The sequence below is a fragment of the Aptenodytes patagonicus genome, chromosome Z, assembly GCF_965638725.1.
Source record: "Aptenodytes patagonicus chromosome Z, bAptPat1.pri.cur, whole genome shotgun sequence".
NCBI classification, from domain to species: Eukaryota; Metazoa; Chordata; class Aves; order Sphenisciformes; family Spheniscidae; genus Aptenodytes; species Aptenodytes patagonicus.
The window spans coordinates 27071718-27096532 of record NC_134982.1 but is presented as its reverse complement, the minus strand read 5'-3'; the positions used below and the strand labels follow the sequence as shown (position 1 = coordinate 27096532).

General features: G+C 43.1%; 1 protein-coding gene across 3 annotated transcripts in view; it reads right to left on the bottom strand.

Annotated features, from left to right (window-relative positions):
- Nucleotides 1-5128: 5128 nt before the first annotated feature.
- The window catches only part of LHFPL2 (LHFPL tetraspan subfamily member 2), a 125348-nt gene continuing 105661 nt past the window's right edge, over nt 5129-24815 (bottom strand). For 2 of the 3 annotated variants that reach the window (XM_076362477.1, XM_076362478.1), the window contains exons 3-4: nt 22401-23189; nt 5129-7252 (exon numbers count right to left, since the gene is read on the bottom strand). In XM_076362477.1, the coding sequence (XP_076218592.1) occupies nt 6996-7252; nt 22401-22830 (687 nt within the window). In that variant the 5' untranslated portion in view covers nt 22831-23189 and the 3' untranslated portion in view covers nt 5129-6995. Of the gene's footprint in view, nt 7253-22400; nt 23190-23911; nt 23945-24815 lie in introns of those variants that run through there. The other variant, XM_076362479.1, reaches the window with a different exon arrangement.

Genomic DNA, 24815 nt, shown 5'->3' with positions numbered 1-24815 from the left:
TTCCATATAATAATATCAACTGTAACACCAGCTTTCTAGTATTGAATTTATTACTGGGTTTTCTTTGAAGGGCAAAACAACTTCAAGACCACTGTGACGTAGTTACGTTTGCAAATGCACAATACAGAGAACAGTGCTGTGAGCGAGGTACAGTCAGGATTATTTTGGCAGATAGCAGATGTGAGTTTTTGAAGATGCTTGCGCATGCATGCATCATTTAGTAGTGAAATTCTTCATCAACTTGATCTCTTTCTTTGTAATTTACAGATCTAGGACGGCAGTGGCAGCAGACTAAAGGAACAGTTTTTGTACTTTCTTGTAAATGGTAAGCACAATTGTGCAGCATGACCCAGTCATGTTTTATGGTTACAATTATTACACAATTTAAGTGCTGCTGTGGGGAGATAATTCCTCTGGTTTGCTGAGGCTAGTTTTCCTCAAGAAGTTGTAAGCACGAAGTTGGGAAGGCATGCACGCACAGAGAAAACAGCACAGGGAAGGGAACTGTGATCAAAAATACTCAGTGATACTTCTGGAAAGACATTTCTGTCAAGGAAAAGGCATGCACCTAGAGCATTCTGGTTATGAATCAGTAGTAAGGCACAGTGGATCAGATGATTAAAACAAATGTGTGTTAGGTTTCACTCAGTTACATTAAAATGTGTAAGAATTAGTTTGTACTTCTTTTCCAACAATTTAATTGTATGTCTGCAAGTAGCTTTTATTCTCATCAGTAGAAAAATCAGGAGGACTTACAAAAGAAGTGGTGCAGATTTCTTACCGCAGCAGCAGAATGCTAGTTTAACTTTATGCTAGGATTAAACTAGATACCATGTCGCACACTACTGGGGAAAAAAAAATGTGTTGATGGGAAGTATGACTTGTGGATCATGCTGCCGTACATTTTGTTCTGGAAAAAAATAAATTAATTGTCCAGCTGTTTAAAGGAAGCATATACAGCTTGTCTAAAATGTGCTTTTTGTTGGATGAATGGATAGTGATGACACCAAACAACAGTGCTTTCAATTCGTTCGTTTTACTCTCTCTCAATACACTTGGTGCTGCGATGTGACTAAGTAATGTGTATATATTACAGAGGAGTTGCTGTACAAAGCATTGAGAAGACAGGTTTTACTTCTTCGTGCGCACGGTTCAGGAAGGGAAACTTTCGGCTGGTGAGATGGGAAATTTCAGAGACTGATTTTTGGTGATAAAGTTGGAGGTTGTGTTAGTAATGGGCAGTGTGCTTGGAACAGGGCTAATGCAGGCCTGGAAAACGCAGCCTGCTTTAGGGTCCGGTTACTTGTGGCCATTCACTCAGCTTTTCTCCTTTGCAAATGTGTACAACTAGAGCTGGGTAGGATATACTGGCTGGAGCCCACGCCATTTTAAAAAACGGCTGCCTCTGTACACCAATGCCTCTGCGGCATCAGCTGCTCTGCCACTGTTTCAGCTGACAGTGCTGCAAGTAGATTTTACACTGTTTATAGCCTGATTAAACAATCGTATATTGTCTGAGCTGTAGTCATTGCACACACGCTAAAGCACGCGTTGCTGTTTTGCAGTTGCGGGGCTGCTGTCTTTGCTATGCATGTATTTTTGATATTTTAGAGAAAAAAGTGGATATGCTGGATTGGGCAGTGGGGTGTACTTTTGTCCAAGGTAGGAGAGCAATTGGAAGTGGTCAGAATAATGTGATTAAATTTGGAATTACTTTCTCTTACCTTTCTCAGCTAGACCAGATGACTGATCCCACTGCATCTGAGTGAAACCTAAAGCTGGTTAGGGACACCGATTCCTATGCTGTCAGAATTTCACTGATATGAAGATACCACAAATCAAATAAAAGGCATCTATTTGAAAACAAGCTTTCAGTGAATAACAGGAGCAAGACAACATCTTTATATTCCTGTTCCTCTGATGTTAATAATACACATTCACTTTCTCATTGCATCACCAGTCTAAACCTAGCTTAGCTGGAGCCTGGGGAAGAAGTTACTAGAACACAGAAACCTGTAATAATTCACACAATTAGAGAATTGAACTCTGCGTTCCCTATTGCCAACTCTGTTAACCTTACTGAAAAAGGGAGGTAGTATTTTTAGCTATACAAATCAGTACTTTGTAATTTCTTTCAGCAGTATTTTGTATTTGTAGAATAACTGCTGTATCTATACCTGCTTTGAAATCCATAAAGATGACTAACGTGGTGGTGGGTTGAGTGGCACCTATCCCCTAACTTCTTCTGGACTGTAGGTTTCTAAATGTTCCAAATTTTAACCAAGAGCTACTTCTTGGAAGTTTAGAAACTGTTAGGAGTGTAATTAAAGTACATGCGATTAATTATATGTAAATTTAATAGAAATGGACCATAGCGACTATGAGACAAAAGTGACATCCTGACTTTTCTTTAAACTACTGAAAGCCTTACTCCTAGTTCTGCCTTAAATTTGCTTAGAGAACAGTATGTAACCTCTCTCTAGTGTTTGTCAACTCAGAGGTGAAAGGTAAGACACACTGTGGCAAACACCATTTAAAAAGTCTGTGTGATTAAGCAGTATTTGTTTTACAACCTTCCCTACCCCTTTTCATGAGAAAGGAACTCCAGTGCTGTAGTTGCAAAATGAAAAACATTTGTCAGGCATACAGTCAATTAGAAAGTCTCTTTAATGCAACTGTACTGTATAACACATAGCTACAATTTCAGATCACATACTTTTTGATCAGTAAGCGGTAGTAATTGTTAAACTCAGATGGAAATCTGAAACACTAAGAACGTCAGTGGGCTGGGATCTTAAATGCTATTAAAGCTACAACTAAAGGTACCTTGCTGTGGCTCAACCTGTCCAATATGTTTGAATTAAAGTAGTCAGACTCCTGTTGAAGTTTGGAAACTCACATTTTAATTGAAACTTAGATTAAAAATAACACATTAGGTACATCATTCATGCTAACAAATGTACATAGTGGTGACTCAAGAACAGAAAAACAGTACCACAAATAAACCATGGCTCAAAATCTACTCTAGCTGGATTGCCACAGCTGCTCTTCCTATACAAAGCGGCTGTGGTGTATACGTTGCTGCCATGCTCTGCTTTTGTTGGGCTCTGTCCTTTCCTTGAGGTAGGCACCAGCGCCCACTGCTTTCAAGGAAGACTTGAACTCTTCTCCGTTTACCACTAGGATGTGAGATATTCTGATGTGGGGTAACAATGCAAAATGGAAATGATTTGGCTGGAAAAAACATCTCAGAATCCAGAGAACTTTATTGAGTAAAATAGATACAAAGGTGATATAGACAACCCATAAATAGCTCAGTAGCAATGTTTTTTGCAGTGCCACATTATAAATAAAGCACATTAAGAAACTTTGCTGAGCCTTTTCAGCTTTTATATTGTGTATTCCTAGAGATGGACACAGCTTCACATTTGAATTGTCTATATTATATAGATCTGAGTATTTCAAATCAATCTAGAAGAGATTTTTGTTAAATCTTTAAGCTGCTGTTACTACTGTTGCATTAATCTTCAAAATCAGTGATTCTATTGCATTACTCTATGCTTTAGTTTGTCCACACCACCAAAACTCCAGCTACTTCTTCCCTGGGAAGTCCCTTTTCAAATATCTTGTTTAAAAGCAAGAACTAAGGGCGGGGGGGGGAACCCACAACAAAACCCATTCCTGGTATTGCACATCTCACACAAGTTTGTGTGTATATATATATATAATTTTTTTTAAATATGCTACAATTTAAAAAAAAAAAGTCTATGGCACTTTACAGAATACAAGTTTACGAAGTCAATCAAATCACAGATGTTTGAAGAATTCTTCAATACCACAAAAACAAACTGAACTAATCAGCACACAGGTTTTAAAGAATCCACAGCAAATTCTTCTAGATCCTATGCAGTGCATGTACATTAAGAAGCAGTTACACTCCGCAGCGCCCTCATGAAATTAATTAAATTAGCTTTAAGCTGATTTATCTTTTTTTTTTTAATATTTTTGAAAGCTACTGCTGAGGTGAACTTCAGGAACAACTTAAAGAGCTGTCAAATTTAATGAGTGCACCCTACACCTGAAAACCTCATCCAGAAAAAAAAAAATCTGCAATATATACCATCTTCTCACTTGCTAGAAAAACAGAACCCTGAGAAAAGAAATTCTGATTTTTTTTTCTGTATTTCTTCCCAGCCTGTCTTCTATCTGTGCTGTGTGATGAACATGGATATTCTTGCAAGTTAGTTGATTATGTTGTTGCAGAGCAAGTTGATAGTATACCAGCAACAAGCAGAAAAGCTGGTTCTTGGTTACAAATGCAGACAAAAGCAAAACATGCCACTGAAAATACCTCCTTTGTACTTAAAAAAACCTGCACTACTAAAATTTTTTAAGTGTTCCATAGATCACAGCAGAGGTCAGTTAGTAATGTAAATGAAGGTTGGTCATCGTTTACGTCTAAGCCAAAGCAGTGTATGCCCTCTATACCTTTTGGAAGAACTGACCTTATTCTGACTAGTCAAGTGCTCAAGCCAGAGCAGCATTTGTGACCCTAATACTGCGTCAAGATTTGTTGGCAGTGGCGACATGGACAGTGGATTGCTACCCACCTAAGAAAAGCTAAAACTGTAAATCTATTTCGTAATTAATCTTTAGCTGATTTACATGCTACTCTTACTCTTCCTAGTCCCCCGTTTTCAAACTGCAGAGCCCACGAGCACAGCTGAGCTGGTGGCCCAGCCTCCGTGGTGCACACTCCAGCAGGGGGCTCGGCAGGAACGGCGGAAGGACGGTTTGAGTCGCCTTGCAGCTGTGCTGGACCTGCGGTACAAGCCAAGCGCGTGCCCTTCCGATGGAATGTTTGTGTGTACGGGAAAACAACAAGGAGAAAAACACAGGTGCAGACAGGACGTGCTGGCTGTGATTTCTGTCCTCAGACACCACTTTGTGCTAGTAATTTTGATTTGTTAAAGCCTTGCTTTGTGCAGGCAGTTGGCAGAAATGGCTCCAGACCATAACTTTTGTTTTCTTTAAATTAAATACTTACAAGAAAAGTTAATTACCCGTTTTAAATTAAAATACGGTGGATGTGGGTTGGAGGAGCAGGTGAATGCAAGAAGAGGCTAGATTAAAACAATCCCTTTTTAATATTGGCAAAAGTTGACCTTGTTTGTTGCACAGCAGCTCAGAGATCACTTCTGTATCCATCCGGCATGTGGCTTGAAGGTGCACTGGGCACAGACACGTGCAGGCTGGGAGCTGGGCCTGGTTTGCTCCATAGATCGACCAGGCCGAGGCGGTGTCCGTGCTGCACAGCAGGCACTGGAGGGGTGCTCCAACACCGCGACTGCTAGCGTTCACCCATGCTCGAGGCTGGCCCTGGGCTTGCGGTCGTGACTGCTGAACAGCTTTTGTATTGCGAATGACTTGAGCAGTGTATTGAAATTAGCTATCTACCTGTAGAGTAACAACAATTTTTTAATACCTATAAATAACTAATGGCACACTTTAAGGGACTGACCAGGCATAAACAAGAATCTCTGCTCCATATTATACCATGAAGTGACAGAGAGCAACACTGTCATTGGATGATGTTAAACTACCAAGAAGTAAGATAAGGAGTCTAAAATTCACTTAGTATTACTAGAACTACTATTCACTTAGTATCATTAGAACTACTTCTCAGATGAATTCTCCCCAGTGCTCCTGTGGCACAGTTGCATCATTCCTTTGTTTTTTAAAATACCTTTAAAATTTGTTTTCAGAAGCAGTTCTAGTAAGTGATGCAACACCACAAGTAGTGCAGCCAACTGCCTTTGAGAAAGGAAACATCATTTGTGGCAAGGTCTGTTTTATTTCTACTGATTTAATTGGAAAAGGGTCCATACTACATGCGGTTTAAAAAAAAGGGAAAATATCTTCCCAGCCATGTAGAATTTGGAAAGACTTCCTGAAAAATGTAAATTTCTTAAGGACTCGTGTGGCTCTGGGTCATGAGACAGGCTGATCTGTAGACTAGGAATGAGGTTTCACTGGCAAGAGAAAGAATAATACTGTTGAAGTCCAATGCGCGATCCACATTTGTAGGAGAGGCTACAGCCCAGGCCAGGCTGTTGGCATTCACACAAGATAATGCCCAGCTGTGCTGTGGGGAGTTGTCATCTGCTTGGGATTTCAGGAGTTTTAACAAAGGCTGTAGAAGTATTTCTAGCAATGGTTATTTCAGACAATTTTATCAGAATCAGGTGAAAGCCAGTGTAACAACAGCTGCTCTGTCTAGTCAATGGAAACAAAATCATTTACCTGCTAAGTAACAAGTGGCACACACCTTGCACTATAAGTTTCAAGACAAAGAAACCTGGCAGGGACTCAACTTTTTAAATGCTTAAAGATTGGTGTAAACTGTGTCATGTCAGCTTTGATCTCTCTGACATATACGTACTATCCGAGAAGGCACTGTACTTTTAAGGAAGTTCAGTATCAAAAAGCACCTCAATGAAAAGTATGGTACCAAACCAGGTGGTGGTGAAATATTCACAGGTGAGGGGAGCCCTTGGAAACAAAGCCTAATTAAAATAGGCTTCTCTTTTGTATAAGAGAGAAAAAAATGTGCTGGCTTTTATTATTTTAAATCCAAATTCTTCAAAGTGACCAAGGTGGGTAAGGCAATCTGATTAATCAGAATTTGTCAGTTACAACAACAACATTCCTGCTATATACACGATTCCTCACCTCCCCAGTCAGATTAATATATTCTACTGTGTCCTGATCATAGAATGAAACTTAAAAAATCCCCAGGTATTTACATTCTGCTTTTTTGGGATCCTTTCTCTGATCCTCATTGCCCAGCAAGGAAGAAAGACCATGTCAGTAGTTCGGGGCTGGAATGCATGGGGCTCAATCACACAAATGGTAGAAACAGGTAAGTGGATCTGCTTGTCCAGTCAATGGAAAGCAGATTAAGATCCAGGCGCTGGTATTTTTCCCCACTGGAGTTAAAGGAGGCAGATAAGGTTTTTTCCTTCTTCTATTTCTTCTTGCACTTTGTCACTGGATGTGGCTATTTCAGCTTGCGCCGAGAAGACTGCGCAGATGAACGTCAGAACAGTGCCACCAATGGCTGTGTAGAAAGCCCAGCCCAAGGAGCAGTCTCCTAGTTTGTAAGCAGAAGCATAAGGTCCACAATAGCTTATTGCTTTCTGGCATCCCCAACCTGCGGGGTAAAGTATCAAGCCTAAGATAAGGAAGAGGCCTAGAAATAAAAACAGAAAGAAGTTTATCAGTTGAACACCAAACGCAACACATGTAGTAACGCTCATCATGGTCACCACTCAGGCCTAAGTACCAGGATTAGGAGAAGATGACTATTCCTCATGCATCCAACCTTCCTTTACTGATTGTTCCTTAGTATATACCGTGCAGTGTTTTACCTAAACTTGGAGCTACTCTCTGGTTTTTCTTGTGAAAGGCTTATTTCATATGATAATGGCCTGGTTCCTAATTTTAATCTCTGTATTCCTTCTACATCCTTTGTTTTCACACATTATTGCTAGGTATACAGAGCTTGCAAAACATTTGAGCATCTCTACCTACTGTTTATACTTGCACTTTTCAAGTACTTAGGAATGTTTGCATCCACTTTTGAGTTTGTGTTCAGCTTTATTTAATCATTCATCATAAACATTTTCGGCTTTTTTCCTCTGGATTTTTCCTAAATTGATTTTCTTGCTTGGAAAAAAGAAAAAAAAACCCTCACACTGCATCTGCTTATTTGGCCACATTAAGACATAGTAGAAAAACAATACTGCCAGTTCAGTAAGCTGCTTTCGTAATGAAGGGATTCTGGAGTCGGCCCCCAAACAAACAGATCTAAGTACCCATGTCCAGTGCATAGGTAACACTGGGATCCTCTAAACAGGTGACTGACTGCTGCAGAAGGAAAGCACATTTCTAGTGATGCAGGAGCAAAAGCCTCAGCTCCCCATCTTGCTAAGCTGCCCGAACACCTGGCTGTGCCTCAGGCTGGAAGTAAAAAGCTCAGACTAGATATTTTGCCCATCTGATTGTCTCTTGTGTATTCATAGTTTCCTCTCCTATGAGGACCAGTCTTTATCTAAGCAGTGAAGGGCTTCATTAAGGAAATTAGAAGTCACATTAGAGTCCCTGCACACATGATGTGTCTTTGCACAAAGATGAGAAATTTAATCAAAATGCCTAATATGCCAGTGGCTACAGTGCTCTCTTACAGGCCCTGCTAAAAAAAGTAAGAGTGAGTTAAAAACAGATCTCCCTTCTACAAGGTATGCAGGAAGGAGGTAAACATCAGGACAGCTCACAGGTATCAAAATTAGGTTTCTGTTTTCTTTAAAATTTTACTCAGAAGAACAGGAAGAATTATGAAAAACAGGTTTTGCTTAAAACACAACCAGTGTATCCAGAAAATGAATACAGCCTTCCAGATCCCCTAAATATTACCGATCTATTTGTCCTGCACTGTAAAGCCCTCTATTCAGCCTGGCACCTTGACAAAAATAGCTGGTAAAGGTGCTGTCACCTTCTAGAAGTGGGCTCAAAGTTGTGCTTTTTATGTATGGTGCTGGTTCATCCATTAGATTTCATCTAATCCCAAAATTTCTACCAAGTAATAAAATAGAAAACAGTCCTCTTTTCTTCCCTGTACCAAGAGATTACCAAGAACTGCTATAAAGACTTCTTTGCACTTTTTTCAATTCAGTTAGACTAGCCTATTCTGCAGTACGTTATGTTTCCTTAATTGTTTCTTTGAAGAAATTCAGCTAGATGCAAGAAAACTTGCTCACTGAGACAGAAAGGCTGGGTGCTAGCTAGTAAGCAGTTAATATACACACAATGCAAAAACCATCATCCAACTGTCTAAAATTCATGTCTATGAATGCTGGACATTTCACAAAAGAAATTCCTTCCTCCAGCGTTTTTCTAATGATGACACAACACCATGGGCATGAATGAACTAAATGTCATTATTCTTTGGGGCGGCAAAATCCATTAGTGAGTGATATCCGTTCTCTGTGAAGGGATTTCATCACTGCTTACATTTAAGAACCAATGACAAATTTTATGCAGTGTTTCCTGGCTGATTGGCCAAACTACATTAAGTATAAATTATTGCTTTATCTTGGACAGACCTGGGTAAGCTGTGCTTTCATCCTGCTGAGCCCTGCAGCCGTTTCAGACTAAACACCAGCAGTTCCTTCTCCTCTATTCATCACTAGTTTCCTGTTCTGCGTAACTGGCATGACTGCACTATGTATTTTTCTGACTGTACATTGGTATGGGCCAGTTGCCATTTTCTCTAATGATCACAAGCCCTTTGGTAGTTAAAAATCACCATCACCGAATTAAGCCGGATCTGAAATGCCAATGTAGCTGCTGCCAACAAGGAAGTTTTTAAAGTTTACCACTCCATCACTCACAAACCTAGAAAGCCCGTGTTTAACAGCAAACCTGGCTTATGGCTGAGTCACAAACAGGACTAAGCAGCTACATCCATCTCTTTTTACCGAAACTGGAGCACTGAACAACTCCTGAAAGCTACTGGTTCATGGTATGTATGCCCCAAGCTGAAAAGCCATTACCCACAACTCAGTCCCCCAAAAGGCTGCAGCACTGCTGTCAAATGCAGTCATCAGGACTTTAGTTAATTAAAACGTTTTTTTTAAGTGTACAGAAAATTCCTGGAGAAATACTGACTACAGCCCATAATTGAGAAACTACATGAAAACAAAATTTGGAGAAAGTCTTCACTATGGACTTGAATACGGTCAGAGTATTCTGACCACCAGAGAGGTGGTCTGAAGTATTCAGGTCAGAATACCTGATTTTTGTTTCAGATTGCTAACTTTGTGACCCCTATGCTGGCCTAGCATAATAAAAGAGAAAAAAAAAGTAATGTTTTCACTACTGAACCTACCTTCTACTACTCCATTTCAGTGCAGGCAGAGAGCTGCTCAGGACATGCAGCTCTTCTCACTATCACTAACGTTTATCATCATTTCTCATTTCATTAATACTGGGTTCCTACTTGTTAGGAAAAGTGAATAAAGATGATTCAATTAAGCCAATTCAACATACCCACAACAGAAGCGGCACTCCTTGGATTTCATGCTGACTAACAGCAAGCGGAGAGGCACAAACTCCTCATCATGTATTCAGCTCAAAGCTCCAATACCCGGAGCAATGGCTGAGCTGCGCAGGGTGCAGAGATCCCTTCCTGCCTCTCCCCACCTGCCCAAAAAGGGGTGCTCAAGTAAAAAGATCAAGAGGAGCTTTGCCTCCTGCTTCCCAGTAACTACAAAAGAGATGGTCACAGGCTACAGAGCTCATCTCAATGACTCCCGCAGCTTAAACAAAATAGACAGAAGATGGTTTACTACCCACCAACAGAGCAAACCATGGGCTAAAGCAGAAGCCAGCAATCTAAAGCACTTAACTGTCCAACTACCTGTAACCAGAGCAGCAGCTTCCAGAGACCCCCAAAAAAGAACCACCTCTCTGCTCCTGGGAACATGGACACAGAGGGAAGGGAATGAAAAATGCTCATGTGGAAAGAACAAGGTAAGATACAGCAGGGGTAGCAAGGGCAGGAGAGATTGTGATGCTGCTTGGAAAGTCATAGTCTGCTTTTAAACAGGCGAAATGGTTAAATGCAATACGAATAGCTCGGTGTTCTCTCTGCTCTTCCACCTTTGACCTAAGGAGCACTGCACAACCATTTTATGCAACACGAAAAAGCCAGAGGGCTGTTTCTACAGCTCACAGCATAGCCTTGATCTACATCTAACACAGGTGCAAGCACTGCAGTTGAGCAAAAACCACTTACAGGCCAGTCTGTGGCAAGACAATCCACGAGGGGAAAAAACACGGTAAATTCTCAGCACTGACTTCTCATACCAGTGTCCACAGAGCAGAGCCTGGCCAGGTCCCTTACATCTCTTTGCTTCTTTGACAGAAGTTCAAGCTTAACTGCCTATATCCCTGCCTTTCTGTAGCTGCTGCTCAGTCCCTGGGGCTCACCTGCCTCCAGCTCTCGTTTTGGTTATTTCTTTGCATTACCACAGAGCCTGGCAGCTCTGCTCACAGCTTCTGCCTCCAATAGCTGACAATCTGCTTTTCAGACAAGACACACGGAGATGTGAGAGACCCAAGAGATGGAGCGCAAGGCACAAGTGAGATAACCCTGAACAGCATACTGGCAATAACTTCATCAAATCCATAGCCTGCTGGTTACCAAGTTTTTCTCTTACAGCCTCTGCAACAAGACAACCTTAAGAAAAATGTTGAAGGAAGAGAAATGGGTTTTCAGTTGCTTGTGGACAGCACACAGCAGCATGGGGGCGTGTGGTTTTGTTTTCTGAAGAGTCCCTGGGGGGAAGGCGGAGGAGGGCACTAGATGGGCTGCACTGAGCCAGGAGCAAAGTATCTTGCCACTGAATGAAACATGGCGGAGAGCATGGCCTGGAACTTACAAAGGCCTGGAAAGGGAAGCCAAGTGCCTTATCCCTGGCATTCATTTATACTCACAGCACACAGGAACACAAGACCAGCTCCTAGTACAATCTACAGATTTGGGTATAAAAGTTGCCCTCTGGATTGATTGACTATTATAATTCTCAGGTTTCTTGAATTTGATTCAGTTATTCTTACACTTGACTCATTCAAATATTACTTCTGTATTTAATCTGTATTGTGAGGCTTTCTATGCCATTTAATGCCATACATTAAGATTAAAGCACTTAAGCTTTTGTTAGCCATAGAAGTACAAAGCTCACTTTTGTGTTGTATAATTTTATGTCAGCATAATCTGATAAAGCAACAATTATCTCCTGTCAACAGTTTGCCCTGAGACGTATCTGGCAGGAGGACAGTAAATATTAATGATAGAGATTTCTTTTTCTTAATAAATCAGTTTTTGCTCTTGTCCCAGTGTCTTTGAAGAGAAGCCAATCTTCAAGAGAAAGAGAACAAAAATCGAGTGCTCTGTCTGAAGAAAATTTTTCTACAATGCATCCTTTCAGTTCTTCGTACTGACATACAGTAAATGAGAGTTTTAATTCACAACCAATCTACCTGTGGAATTATTGCTGTTTGTTCCCCCTGCTGGGAGGAACAAATTCATTTTGAAAACATTACAAGCTGTTTTACACTGTGCTCCTCTACAGGCTCGCAGAGCTCAGGCTTGCTCTATTCTAGATTTAACCCCCTCTCTGAGCACAGCTGCACTGCTGGGAGTGCAGCTTCTGCTGTACACATACTCTTGCTCCTTCTTAATCAGCTCTATCCCACTTCTTTAAATCCGTATGATAATTTTTCATAATTATATTTTCCTTTTTGTTAGTTGTTGCCAGCTCTCACTTACCTTTCCTCTTAGGATTCCTTAAAACAGAGGTCTGAAAGAATGCTACACAATGCTGCCAGATGCCTAAGAATGACAACAGAAAACTGTTTGAATGACTTTTTTATCCAGAGACCTCATCTAAAACTCTTTGGTATAAGTCTGTCAGCAGAGAACATTTTCCCATCTTTCACTGAAGGCAATTTGCCCACATAACATTTTACTATCAATCCCGAATTACCTGCTTTCAAAAAGAAGCCTTAAGAAATACAGAATTTAGATGAGATTTAGATTTTATTGGGATTATTAGACTAAAATATATTTCCTGATTACAACACAGATGACCTATTAAACATCATCCCTTCTATATTCAAATGATGTAAAAGCAACTCCTTTCTCCTAAAACACCAAAGCAAAACATTACAGCATGCTGTGAAATATCAATATAAATACAACAGACTGCACTGCCATGCAACGACATTTCTGAAGACAGTTCAGTAATGCTTTTTCTATAGAAGAAGCCTTTTTGTATTTGTGCACCAAGAACTCTTCCCCTTTTAAGGGCCTGGAACTGCAGCAAGCAATTGCTCCTCCTGGTTTTTATACACTGCAGTAGCGCTGCCAGGCTAACATCATGGAAAACCAACAGACCGCTCCATCGTTACGGGCATTTGTATATCACATTATGTGCTGGGGTCAGATCTGAGTAAAAGCTTTTTCATTCCATCCTTGGAAGCAATGCTCAAGACAGGGGTTAGGCAGATGCTTGTTTAGCTAAGTAAAGGCATGCTATTTAGTTTTGACAGTCTCCTGTGCAGCTGCTGTTGTGCCGTATTAAACAACAGCATATACTAACAAAGCCAATTTCCATTGCAAAGCCTGAAACTATCTTCTCATTTCCTAGCAAAATAGCTTTTAAATGCTGCTGAAGAAACAGGAAATTAAGCAGCTGTGATCAATGAGGTGGCACTGCAAGAGGCTGCCATGGACCAGCACAACTGAGCAACAATATTTTAAGAGAGGAAGAGAAAAAGGGTAAAGGCGGGGAGGGCTTAGACTTGCACAACACCATGCAGGCAGCGCAGGCGGGTCATTTCCTTAGTGGCAGTGATCCTCATCGTTCTCATCTTCTGCGCAACCACAGGAGATTAACGCTCAGCCCAAGGGCATTGCACCAGCCAGGCAAAATAACCCTGCCTTTATTGCTCGTATTTCCAAATGTGTGAGTCTGCTACCTGAATACCTGAACAATTTCATGTCCAAAATATTTGTACAAATGTACCATGCTATCTTAACCCAAGGACGCTTTCACATACACAAACTTTCCTTGACAAACCCCTACCCAGCAGGAATACTACCAGGTCGCCATTTGCGTGCTTTTGACTGCTTCATCCACCTACAGACAACCGAAGTGACGGCCTCCTACTCGGACACCTTCAGCCCTGTGAAATGATTCAGTAATCCCATTTTAATCAGATGAGAGCTAACGAGGTGGGGCCAGGCCAGCTGATGCAGTAGTCTCAGCAGTCCACACTGGCTAAAGGAAAAGAGTGAGGGTAGTGCCAAGATGCTGAAGGGAGCACCGGTTACTGTACCCACAGCACAGGGCCCCAGACCTGCCTCTGCAGCTGCTCTGGATGACTGCCTGACCCACCGAATGCAAGCAGCTGACCAGAGGCAAGAAGGTCTTTGCCCAAAAAGAAAGGGGAGACTCTGCAAGCTGTCCATGGAGATGGCTTCTGGCCCACTTGGAAACACTGCACAACAAACAAAAGAAAAATTCATAACATTAAGAAGATCAGTGCTTAAAAAAGCCTACCTGGACACCACACTCAATGCAGGTTCGCATAAGCAGAGGGGATTTGGGGTAAGTAGGAAGCACGGCTGTTGAGGGTGGGGAGGGCTGCCGGTGGGCAATGCACCGAGGCAAGGTCCATACCTCCATACCTGCAGTCATTGCAGAGGACTGCAGCCGTATACAGATTTCAGTGTACCTGGGATACCCAAGTTGAGGCAGGAGAATGAATTGTTTAAAACTATAACCAGGTGATGGCTCAAAACCTGCACAGATATTTTTTTTTCCCTTTAAAATTGTATCAGGGTCATATAAGGGTAAGCAGTTACCAAAAGAAAAAGCAGTTCCCTAACCACTGCCTGCCCCAAGCTGAGGGAGAGGTTAAGATCCCTACTCTTTTCAACAGTAAATTAACTATACCATTTGCTCATGCATCTTTTCCCATTTATTAAGCAAATCAAAGATGCTCATTCATAACTAAACCTATGCAAACATATGTAAACTTCTAATGGCATTACTGATGTTGGGGTGTGGAAACAGGGACACGAATACAGTGCAGGGGGCTACTGGTGGGAGACTCAATTATTAAGTATATTTTGCTACGCACAGAAAAAGCCAAAAATAGTCAGTTTATCAGCTTGCTGTGGGTTGCTTTGGCAGAATGACATCATATGAGGGATTTGGTTTGTTTTTTTTTTAATATTGGTGTGATCTAACTGCTTGGACTTCTCTGTAACAAAGCGTGAGCCTGCAGATTCCTGCTTTTAGGAGAGGGGAGGGCAAATTTGCCATTATCTTTTAGTAATTTTTATATACGTGGTGAGAGTCCCCATTAGTTGGGAGGGAAAGAAATGTGGAGACTCAAAGTAAGATCAGTCCCAAGCCCTGAAATGACAGCACTGCTCCTTTGCTGGCCATCAGCCACATGGAGTCATGTCACTACACTACGGGGGCTCCCATGCAGCAGATGCTAACCCTGCAATTAAGTCAAGATAAAGCACCTTACAGGGGAAAAGCCAAATGTTTACAAGTTTTCAGCAATGCAGAGGTAACCGAAGACCTCTCCACTCACAGGGCCACTACTCAGGCACAGCTGCGAGGGCTTGTCACTTCTCACATTTTACTTTAAAAGCTAATGAAGCACTGAGTGTTTTTAATCTAGGATGGCCCAATAAAAGTTTTGAGGCTGCTAAATGAGAAACTCAATTGTGGATGGTGAAGTTGGGAGGTTCCTAAGTCAGGGAAGGAAATATCAGGCCGTGTCAATTATTCCATCCATGAAAGAAGCAGAGGAGAAAACGCAGTATGTTTCACACCACTCGCCATAACCTTTTGCACTGCCATTTGACCAGTGAGCGCAATACCCTCCAAACCATCAATCGCTTATGCTGAATCAGCAGAAAGGGAATGAAAACGACCACCTCCCAAACACAGCTCTATAAGGGAGGCTGAAACAACAACCTGCTGCGGCTTAAGCAAAGAGGTAACAGGGCTGCAGACCACCTTTTTTATGGCATTACATTTCCTCAATACTGATGCCGGAGCACAAACAAGACCTTGGGGGTGCAGGTGGGAGGAGCTGCAGAGGAACTAAGGCTCAGTGAGAAGGAAAAGGCAAAGGGGGATGCAGGAAGGGGAGGATTTTGAGGGGCTTCATGGGTTGTACTGCAGCAGAGTGCAGGTCATCGTTTGCGAATGAAGCAAAACTCAGAACCACCAATTTCCTTCACCACCACACCAGGTACACTGAAGACAGGAGCTAAGCATAAGTTAGCCCCCCGTCTTGAAAGAGCCGCTTTCATCTTTTTTTCTTGCATTTGAGTGAAAACACAGCATTTGTTGAGTGTAAATATTCTCCTAGTGTTTGCATCCTATATACAAACAGCAGCATCAGTCTTGGCTCTGAGGCCCGGAAGCAAAAATCCGACGAAAAGGGAGCTCTGCTACCCTCCCGCTATCCCCCTGGCCTCTCAGGGGCAGCCAGCACTCTCTTACCCTGCATCACCAGGGCCGGGGTGTAAAGACGTTCTCGGCATCTCACCTACACCAGTAGAGGTAAGGGATGTGGTGTGCACATGTGCCACAGTAAAACACTTCTCAGTGGGTAGCGTGAGTCTCACACTGAGCACTGATTGATGGAAGAGATTTATGCTTGCCGAGAAAATCAGCTGCCAAATTTGGTCACTGAAAACCTGAATTTTTTGTTTATTTTTTTGTTCTATTTACAATCTGCTGGGTGTCTACTGGTTCCCACGTGCCCACCTTGGTAGTGCAGGAGATGAGCTGACCACCAAATCTAACAAACACTGAAATCTTCACTTTATTTCTCTGAAGTTACTAATACTCTCCCTCAGGCTCAATAGCAATTTAGCACTTGAACTCAATTTTCCTTCCCTGGCATATTCCAACACAGCAGTCCCCTTCACTTGAACTTGCAGCGGCCAAGTGTGTATTAGATGTCGTGCTGGCATTTGGCCATATAGGTTACACAAAGCACTATACCGCAGACAGCAAAAGCAGTTCAGACTGTCAGGATTTCCATTAGAAATGCCCCCCCCCCCCCCTTTTTTCTTTCTTCCCACCCCAAGAATTCAGAATTCTGGCAACAGAAAAGAAAAACTCTGAGCTGAATCCAAGAGGAAATATGCTTTTTGAAAAATGCATGCTCTGCATTTTAGAAAGACAAACAAGAAGCTTCCTTGCCTTCGAGGGCAAAACCACTCTCGCTCTGCTCTCCTACTGCCTGGGCTCCCCAGCCAAGCAACAGCTTCTGTTGCCCACAGGCAGCAATGTGAGCTCACAAGGTGCTTTCTTCCTTGCTTGCCAGCTTGGCCCTTTCTCAGACAAAATAATGCTTTTCTCAGCATACTGCTGCCTATAACCAAATATCCTAAACTATTCTGCAACTATCATAACGATTTGCGTCATGCTCTGAGCATCAAAGAGCTCTAGCAGCCTCATGCCCCCTCCACAGCAGCTTGCTTCTCCTTCTGCATCTTCTCCCCTCTCCAAGAAAGGCCCTGGCTGACCTCTCGCTTCCTCCTCAGCTTCCTCCTCCGCACCTCCCAGCGGCCTCCTTACCTTCCAGCAGCCAGGAGCGTGCAGCCGCATGGCCCCATGCACCACAAGCCCACCCTGTGCAGCCGGATCCTACTTCATACACCCCCACAAGCAGCTCCAGATCCTCTTCCCCTTCAGATGGTTTCCATCATGCTCTGCTCAGGGCATCTTCCTAATCACCCAGCCTCCCAAATGGAAATGACGACCAATAAGTATAACACCCTGAACTATTTCTTAGTCCAAGAGATGTAAAACAAACTCTTCCAGCAGCAAAGATAAACTGTTACAGACACAGCTGGCTTCAAACTGGGTTTCACCTCTTCATTTTAGAAAATTGTGGAGAAGTTTCCTTGCATTTGAGGGTAAAGCTGCACTCCTGGAACTGAACTATTGCCCAGGTACTGCAGTAGTTTCTGATGGAGGAACCCTCCAGGATACCACAGCAGGGAACAGGAGACGACATGAACAGTAGTAGAAGGGAAGAAATAAGAAATCATAGCAAGGACAGAAGAATGAACACAGGAGACCTTGTGAGATACCTGAAAAGAGAAAGTACTGTGGAAGAGACTTCACTGCTTGCAACTGAGCAGGACAAGCGCCAGGGGAAAAAAAAAGCCTCGCAGAATAAAGCAGGGGTACAAGAGGACATGCTTGGCAGGAATAAGTAGGGTGAAATGTTGAAGAAACCTCAGCACTGGGTAATGAGAGGAGAATACTAAAGTAGGACCCTCAAAAGGAAGAAGACGAGTCATCCCCCAGCAATGCTGGAGGAGAAACTGCTGGGGTGAGGGAGTGAAGCCCAAACCTGCAGCATCTGGGCCCAAGCAGAGAGACTCCGACAAAGTGGCTGGGGGAACCTAATGCTCCTGGCCCATCTGCAACGGCCTTTGAAGACACAAACCTCTGCTTTGTCTGACTGGATGTATATCTGTTAAAGGCATAACTGGCAGCAGCCCAGCCTGCTAAGCCACACGATGGCAAAATGCAGCCATGCATTCACCTGACCAAACCAGAGACACCCCTCGGCGCACGGCTGGGATGCAGCTGGTCTCCTGACTGATGCAACCCAATTTTTACTTGTTTTGTTTTTCTTCCCCATGCTTCTGTCAGAAACCCATTTAGTTAAGCCCCGTTTGAGCTAGGAGACGGTGGACCATGAACAGAGAAAGTGGTGAGAAGGTGGTGACCTGCAAGAGGCCTCCCAGATGAAGCCATCAGCACTCTGGGAAGATTTTAGAGACGAGGAGCTTTTTTATCCCCTTTCGGTAAATCTGCCTGGCAATGCAGCCCTGCTCCAGCACGGCAAAGCAGGAGTAACAGAAACTGAACTCCCAAACCCAACCACCTTCCTGACAAGCCAGCACCCTTTCCCCTGCTCTCTCCCCAAAGCCTCCCCAGGCACATGATGGTGTAGCTCCCCACAAGGAAACACAGGGGCCTGCTCAAGTTTTGCGGCTGAGATAAGCTATGTGCTACTAATTTAGCTTCCACCTCCTGGTGTGCAGTCAGGGTGCCACTGGCGGGTTGTGGCTCACTTGCAAGTCAGGCAGCGGCCGGCTGTCGGGAAGGGTCTGTGTTCGCCCAGCCACAATGCCGGGGCCAGCTCTGCCCAGCTGTGCCCTTAGAGGTGAAAAAAAAAAAAAGCCAAGAAAAGTTGTTAATGATGAACTTCATAAAGGAAACTGTTTCAGAGATGGAAGCCAAACCTGTTTTAGGCTCTGTCCTAAGCTCCCCCCCAGCCTCATTTGAGGCCAGGTTATGCTTAGATTATATTACTTAGCCCCAAAGTGAAGTACCCAAGCCCAAATAAGGCTTGTAAACGCATATGCAACTATCCTATATTCATATCAAGATATGTCAATAGGGTATCACCAACTACTTACTGCCTATAACTAGATGATTACTGTGAAAATTTACTTTCAATTGTTTTTTATCAGTTACCATATAATAACACGCTGCCTCTTCTAGCCTCTGCATTTCAAGTGATTCACAAACTGTAAAAATAGAATACTTTCCCCAAAAAGACATTCAAATGAAAGCCTGCCTGGTCTTCTTGCTGCTGGGTAGTAATTATCTATTTAATTACACAGCTCCATTCTTTGCACTCTCTATTGCAGAGAAAAGATGCTTTTCCAGATGAAACGATCCTCAAACATCTCCAAAACCAGGGCCAGTGATTACTGTTTCTACAGCTCCAGAATGAAAGGCACTGCAGTCTGAAAATAAGTGGTAGAAGGTCTTGCTCTATAACAACGAAATTACAGGAGTTTAAACATGAGCCATATTTTCTTCCTTTATGGCTTTGTATTTCTAATTTTCTGCCACCAAAAAACCCCTCTATGGACCAGATATGTGTATGGCTCCTTCCTGTTGACCTAAATGAGAGTTTGCACATTTGTACAAGGGCCGTAACAGAAGAGATGTTGCTTTCTGTTCTGTAATTTCACCGTAGGCATCATCCAGGTCACAAGCAATGCTGCTAGACTGAAAAGATATATCTGGTGTCTGTTACTGCTTTTTCACAATGAATTCCAGGAGTAAATTAACTTCTTCTATGTTTTTAATTATACTAAATCTCCACTGCAAAGATACAGAGATTTTAAATTATATTAAGTCTGCAAGATCCTGAGTTCCTGTAGATGAGACTACCATGGGTGCATCTCATCTTTGAAAATGAGATATTTGACATACTTGCAAATACTGGACTGATATAGGCTGATAAACAAAATTATTTTTTGAATTCTTCTCCTACGCTTATTAAAAAACATAATTGTTCACATTTGAAAGAATGATCTTACACTTAAGACAATTAAGGCAGGGTTATATCTCGTTCTCCGGTCAGGGCATTAGTCTAGCTATCATAATCCCTGTATGGATTAACCATGCTGACAACTGTCCTTCTTGAACAACTTGCTTAAGCATTTTCCAAAACTCAGGAAATGAGAAAGTTGAAATTAGCACCTGTGATAAGTCATAAGGAAAATAATTTCAACTAAGTAAGCAGATGCTGTAATGCTACTGGCACAAAAGTAGCAGTGGACCCAGTAAAACTAATCTTGAGAAAATGAGTTGCTAGCCACAAGACGCCTGGCTGCAAATACTGGCAGGCGTACTTCTCATAGCAACAGTTTCAGTAACGTGACCTTTCTATTACCCAGTTTCATGCTGTGTCATTTATCTGAATTATAAGAAGGGAAGCGCTTTTATCCTCAGTACAGCTCAGAAAGGACTGATCTATCCCGTAACATGCAAGAAATGCTTTGTTGATCGTACTGTTCAATTCTTGCGGCCACAAGTCCCACTACAGGTATAGCCGGTTTGATAATAAAACATAAAACTGTCTTTGCACCTATTTTCTCACAAATACGTGGTCTCCAGAACAGTATTCTAAGATACAAGAACCTACTTCCTGCTAATCTTGATGTTAGACTAGATACTTTGAGATGGTATCAGAGTTGTAAGTAAAGTTATCTTTTCAACAGACCCCAGTCTGACATGCCAAACATCTACTTAGGCTGCTAACCAATCTCTCCCATAAATACCCCTCCAACAGAAAGGAAGTAATGTCATCTCCTGAAAAACAGGTTTCATGGATTATTTCTGAAGTACAGGGTAAGAAAGCAAGGAGCTAAAACCTTCCCCTGGCTTATCTGCACTGCAGAGCTGCTTCCTTGTCGCACTGGTTCTGGCAAATTCTGTAAACCAGGAGTGATTACAGCAAAACCTGTAATTTTTATCTAAAGGACATTCATCTGCTAGTTGTATGCCATCATGTGAACAGAAGCATTTTGAGCCAACTTAGGGATCTAATTCTGCCCCAGAAGCACAAACCTTACATTGTGGGTGACATGAAATAAGCAGTACACTTTTATACCAAAGATGCATGAAGTGGAGGACAGTGAGAGCCGCCATGCTAGTGCTTCAGGAGCCAGTGTCAGCTGGTCCCTGGCCCATACCACTGGCTCTGGAGGGCTGCAGCAGGCAGCAAATTCAGTTTTTGCCTACTTCCCCATGTGTGTTTAGAATAAGATTCATTTAGGTCTCAACTAAGCAAATGAAACCAACCAGCTTCATAAAGGTTTGAACACCTATCATTACACCTCCTGTCTAGGTACAGCCACCACAGATGTGTTTGGCCACCTCAGTGGAGGTGAGGAGGGGAGAAGCCGGATTCACATTCGAGCGAACAAGTTAAAACTCCTAATTTTTGTTGTGACGAAACCATTTTACAAATTGAAAACATGTGGAGGTGGAGGAGGTGGCCCTGCTCATTCCCTCCCTCCTCACAGGTCTCTGAGGGCTGCCAGAGGTAGGGCAGAAGACCACTCTCCTCCTCCAGACGACCACACACACAGCACAAAAGATGAAAACCTGCATATGGGACAGGTTCTCCCCACGGCTCGCTGGAGAGTACAGAAAACCAGATACTTCTCTAACTAGGGCTGTCCAGTGTCAGTTTACTAACAGTCATTTAATCTCTGTAAAATCCATGGGTTTAAGCAGAAACACCAAATTTCTAGAACCAGTTCATCTTTTCAGGCAAAGCACAGCTGATACTTGGACAATGAAAAGGTAAGCTCACTGCGCTGCGTAACTGCAGCTGAACAATAAACTGGCTAAAGGAAGGGTTTATCGTAAGGTATCGCTTGTCAAGCTCACAGCCTTGAAGGAGGCTGCTTAGCACGAAATGCTGGAGAACCGGGTGTGTGACTGCAGGCTGTTCTTATCCCTGGGGTGGTATTTGCTCTCACCACAGTCACAAAGCCTCTGAGACACTAACAGAACTGCCTTCGGTCCACAGAAAAATTACTAAAGTAGTGAGAGAGAGATAGACCACCTTAACATGAGTATTAACTTTGCTCTCTGCTGGTAACAAAGGAGAGAAGTTTTTGTTACTGAAATAAATTCAAACCGAGGGAAAAAAATGAACAGCAAACAAAAGCAACACTGGTCAGTTCATTTTGGCACACATCAGGCTGCAATTCTGCTGCCAATGTCAATGTATTACATGCTGTGTAGCTATAAATTTCAATTGTGTTTGAATAAACACCAGCATATAGAACCGCTTTGGGTCTGTCTAATGCAGTCTGTCTGTAGACAGGACAGAATCACTATATTTCTTCAGCTGAATGGCCCCCAAATTAAAATCTTTAGTTGCTCTCAAAGTACACGTACCTGCAATCCCTTGTAGCAGCCCACAGACATTAAAAATGCTTTTCTTCATAATACTCTGCACACACATAGTAAAGACAGACACAAACGCCACGGCACAGAGAATCATGATTCCCACGGCTAGGAAAATAGCGGTTGCCTGCCAGAACCCACTGGCAATCTCATTGAAGTTTTCGGCGTAAGGACCACAAAGCGTGTCTCTTCTAGAAAGCTGTATGTGGGAGATTCTGGTGCAGCGCCCATAGATGCCCAGCGTTGGATGGTAAGGCTCCTGCGAGCCCCCCGTTCTGTTGTCCACATCCTCGGAGCTTGAAGGCTTTGCTTTGCCAATCAACCAGTCTGCACTCATGAAAGCGATGAGCTCTGCAAAAGCCACCACAATACTCAGGAGAGTCCATAGCATCGACCGACACGTTACAATGACATGACACATATTGATGTCCAGTGCTTGTGATCAGTGCAGCTGACAGTCTTAAAATCCAGGCACCAGGGGGAAAAAAAATAAATTAAGAAAGAAAAAAACGGACCCTAAGAAAATCACTACAGCTGCTCTGCCTGCTCTTCCAGCTCTCTCACAAAAGCCAAGATGAAACTTCTCAGGAGAAAAAGTGAACGGCCCCAAGTTTTGCAAGCAGTGCAGTCATTTGTTCTCTCTGTTTAGTTCCCCCTTTTTTCTTTCTGTGATGCTGAGCTCTGAAGTACGCTTTTCTTTCTTAATATTCATACTGGCCCATGACGCTGCAGGCTGGCGGGGGAGGCCACAAGGACTGCCCACTGTTTGACATCACACACCTACAAGAAAAAAAGAGACAACACATCAGCAGTGAGGAAAAAAGTCTTCGTTTCCACCCCCACAATGAGCCAAGATCTCACGCAGATCCACATCAACATGCAAAAGCTCTACCAAGGGCCCGTCAAACACAGCCTGCTGGAAACCTCCTGGGTTTGTCCCAGGGGAGTGATTAATCTCCCGCTGCCCAGAGGTCCTTACGGTATCTGCTCTGCCCCATCTCATTGCGGGTGTTTGTCAAGCACTTTGCAAGCAAAGGTCTCAGTAACACCCAGCAGTCCCACCCACTCCTACCACCATGCCCCCATCATCTTCCTCTGGTCAAAATTACCAAGGTTGCTGGCAGTTACCCTGCAAAATATTCGTACGCGTTTAAGCAGTTTCACAGACGTGCAGCTCCTGCCTTCAGTTTGGGAAGGCAGTATGGCGTGCCTTTGGGAAGGAAGCTGGGCACAGCTCCATGTGCCATGGGCACCTGGGTGCAAGGGGCAATGAAGGAACCTTGTTCCAACTTTATGTGCTTCTGCTGACTGCAGCTGAGCCAACCCTGGCCTTGAGAGGAGGCAAATAAGACTGCAGCTGGGAACAGCCCGCCCTGTGATGTGGTGACACAGCCCATCCCTTTGAAGCCTGGGTTTTGCAGGAGCAGTGCTTCCCCCGGTTCTGTACCCAGCTTTGCAGCAGTGTTTCAGAAAAGCAATCTGCCTGCAGGTATGTCACACACCTCATCTTGAACTGATGCCAGCACCAGCAGCCTCCAATGACTTATGCCACGTAAACAGGAATCTGTGGAAAAAATGCCCCAGTTGCTGCCAAGTGGCTGAGAGCCCTGGTGAGAGGGGTTGCCAGTCAGCCTTGAGCTTCCTGACTCCTCTCAATTCCCCCCTTCCACAGTCCTGTGTATGCTGGGACTGCAGCAAAATGTTCTCCAGGGCTTTCCCCAAGCTTTTATGCTGCCTTTCAACAGTAGCTGATGACATTCCCAGAGTTACACTTATCTTGGTACAGGAGGCAATCAGAGATCACTATACTTCCAACTTGTATCCAAATATTTGCCTTAAAATAACAAACGGGTCGTAGCACATGCCTTTGTGCTTGAACTGAACCTGTATTGCTTGAAAGCAAGAGGGGGAGCAGGAAATGCCCTCACATTACCCCCTCCTTGATAAGAACATAGCACTTCCAAGTTTTCCTCACAAAAACCAAAATACCAACATTGAACAGAGGCAAGAGAGTTGAGAATCAGATCTGGACCTCACTGCTGCGCTGCTGCCAAACACAAAGGGGTCAGCAGATGCCAGAAAAACAGACATCCCCAATTTTTTTTTAGCTTTGTCATGGGGTTGGTATTTAATTTCTCAGGAGTTTTGAGCCCAGCGGTTGAATTGTAGTCCCACTGAATGCAAAACGAAACCAACACCCACAACTTCCAACACATTCAGAATTTCATCCAGCAATTTCTATTCCCTCCTACACTAGTTGTAGTGAATCATCCACAACATTTTATCCGCATTACTCTTTCTCGTCTAGATCTGCAGACTCCTCTGGTACTAGCAGATACATGGACTTAACCTGCTGTGCCAACAACTCAATTTTGTCTGCCTTAGTTCAATGCTATGGCATTGTCT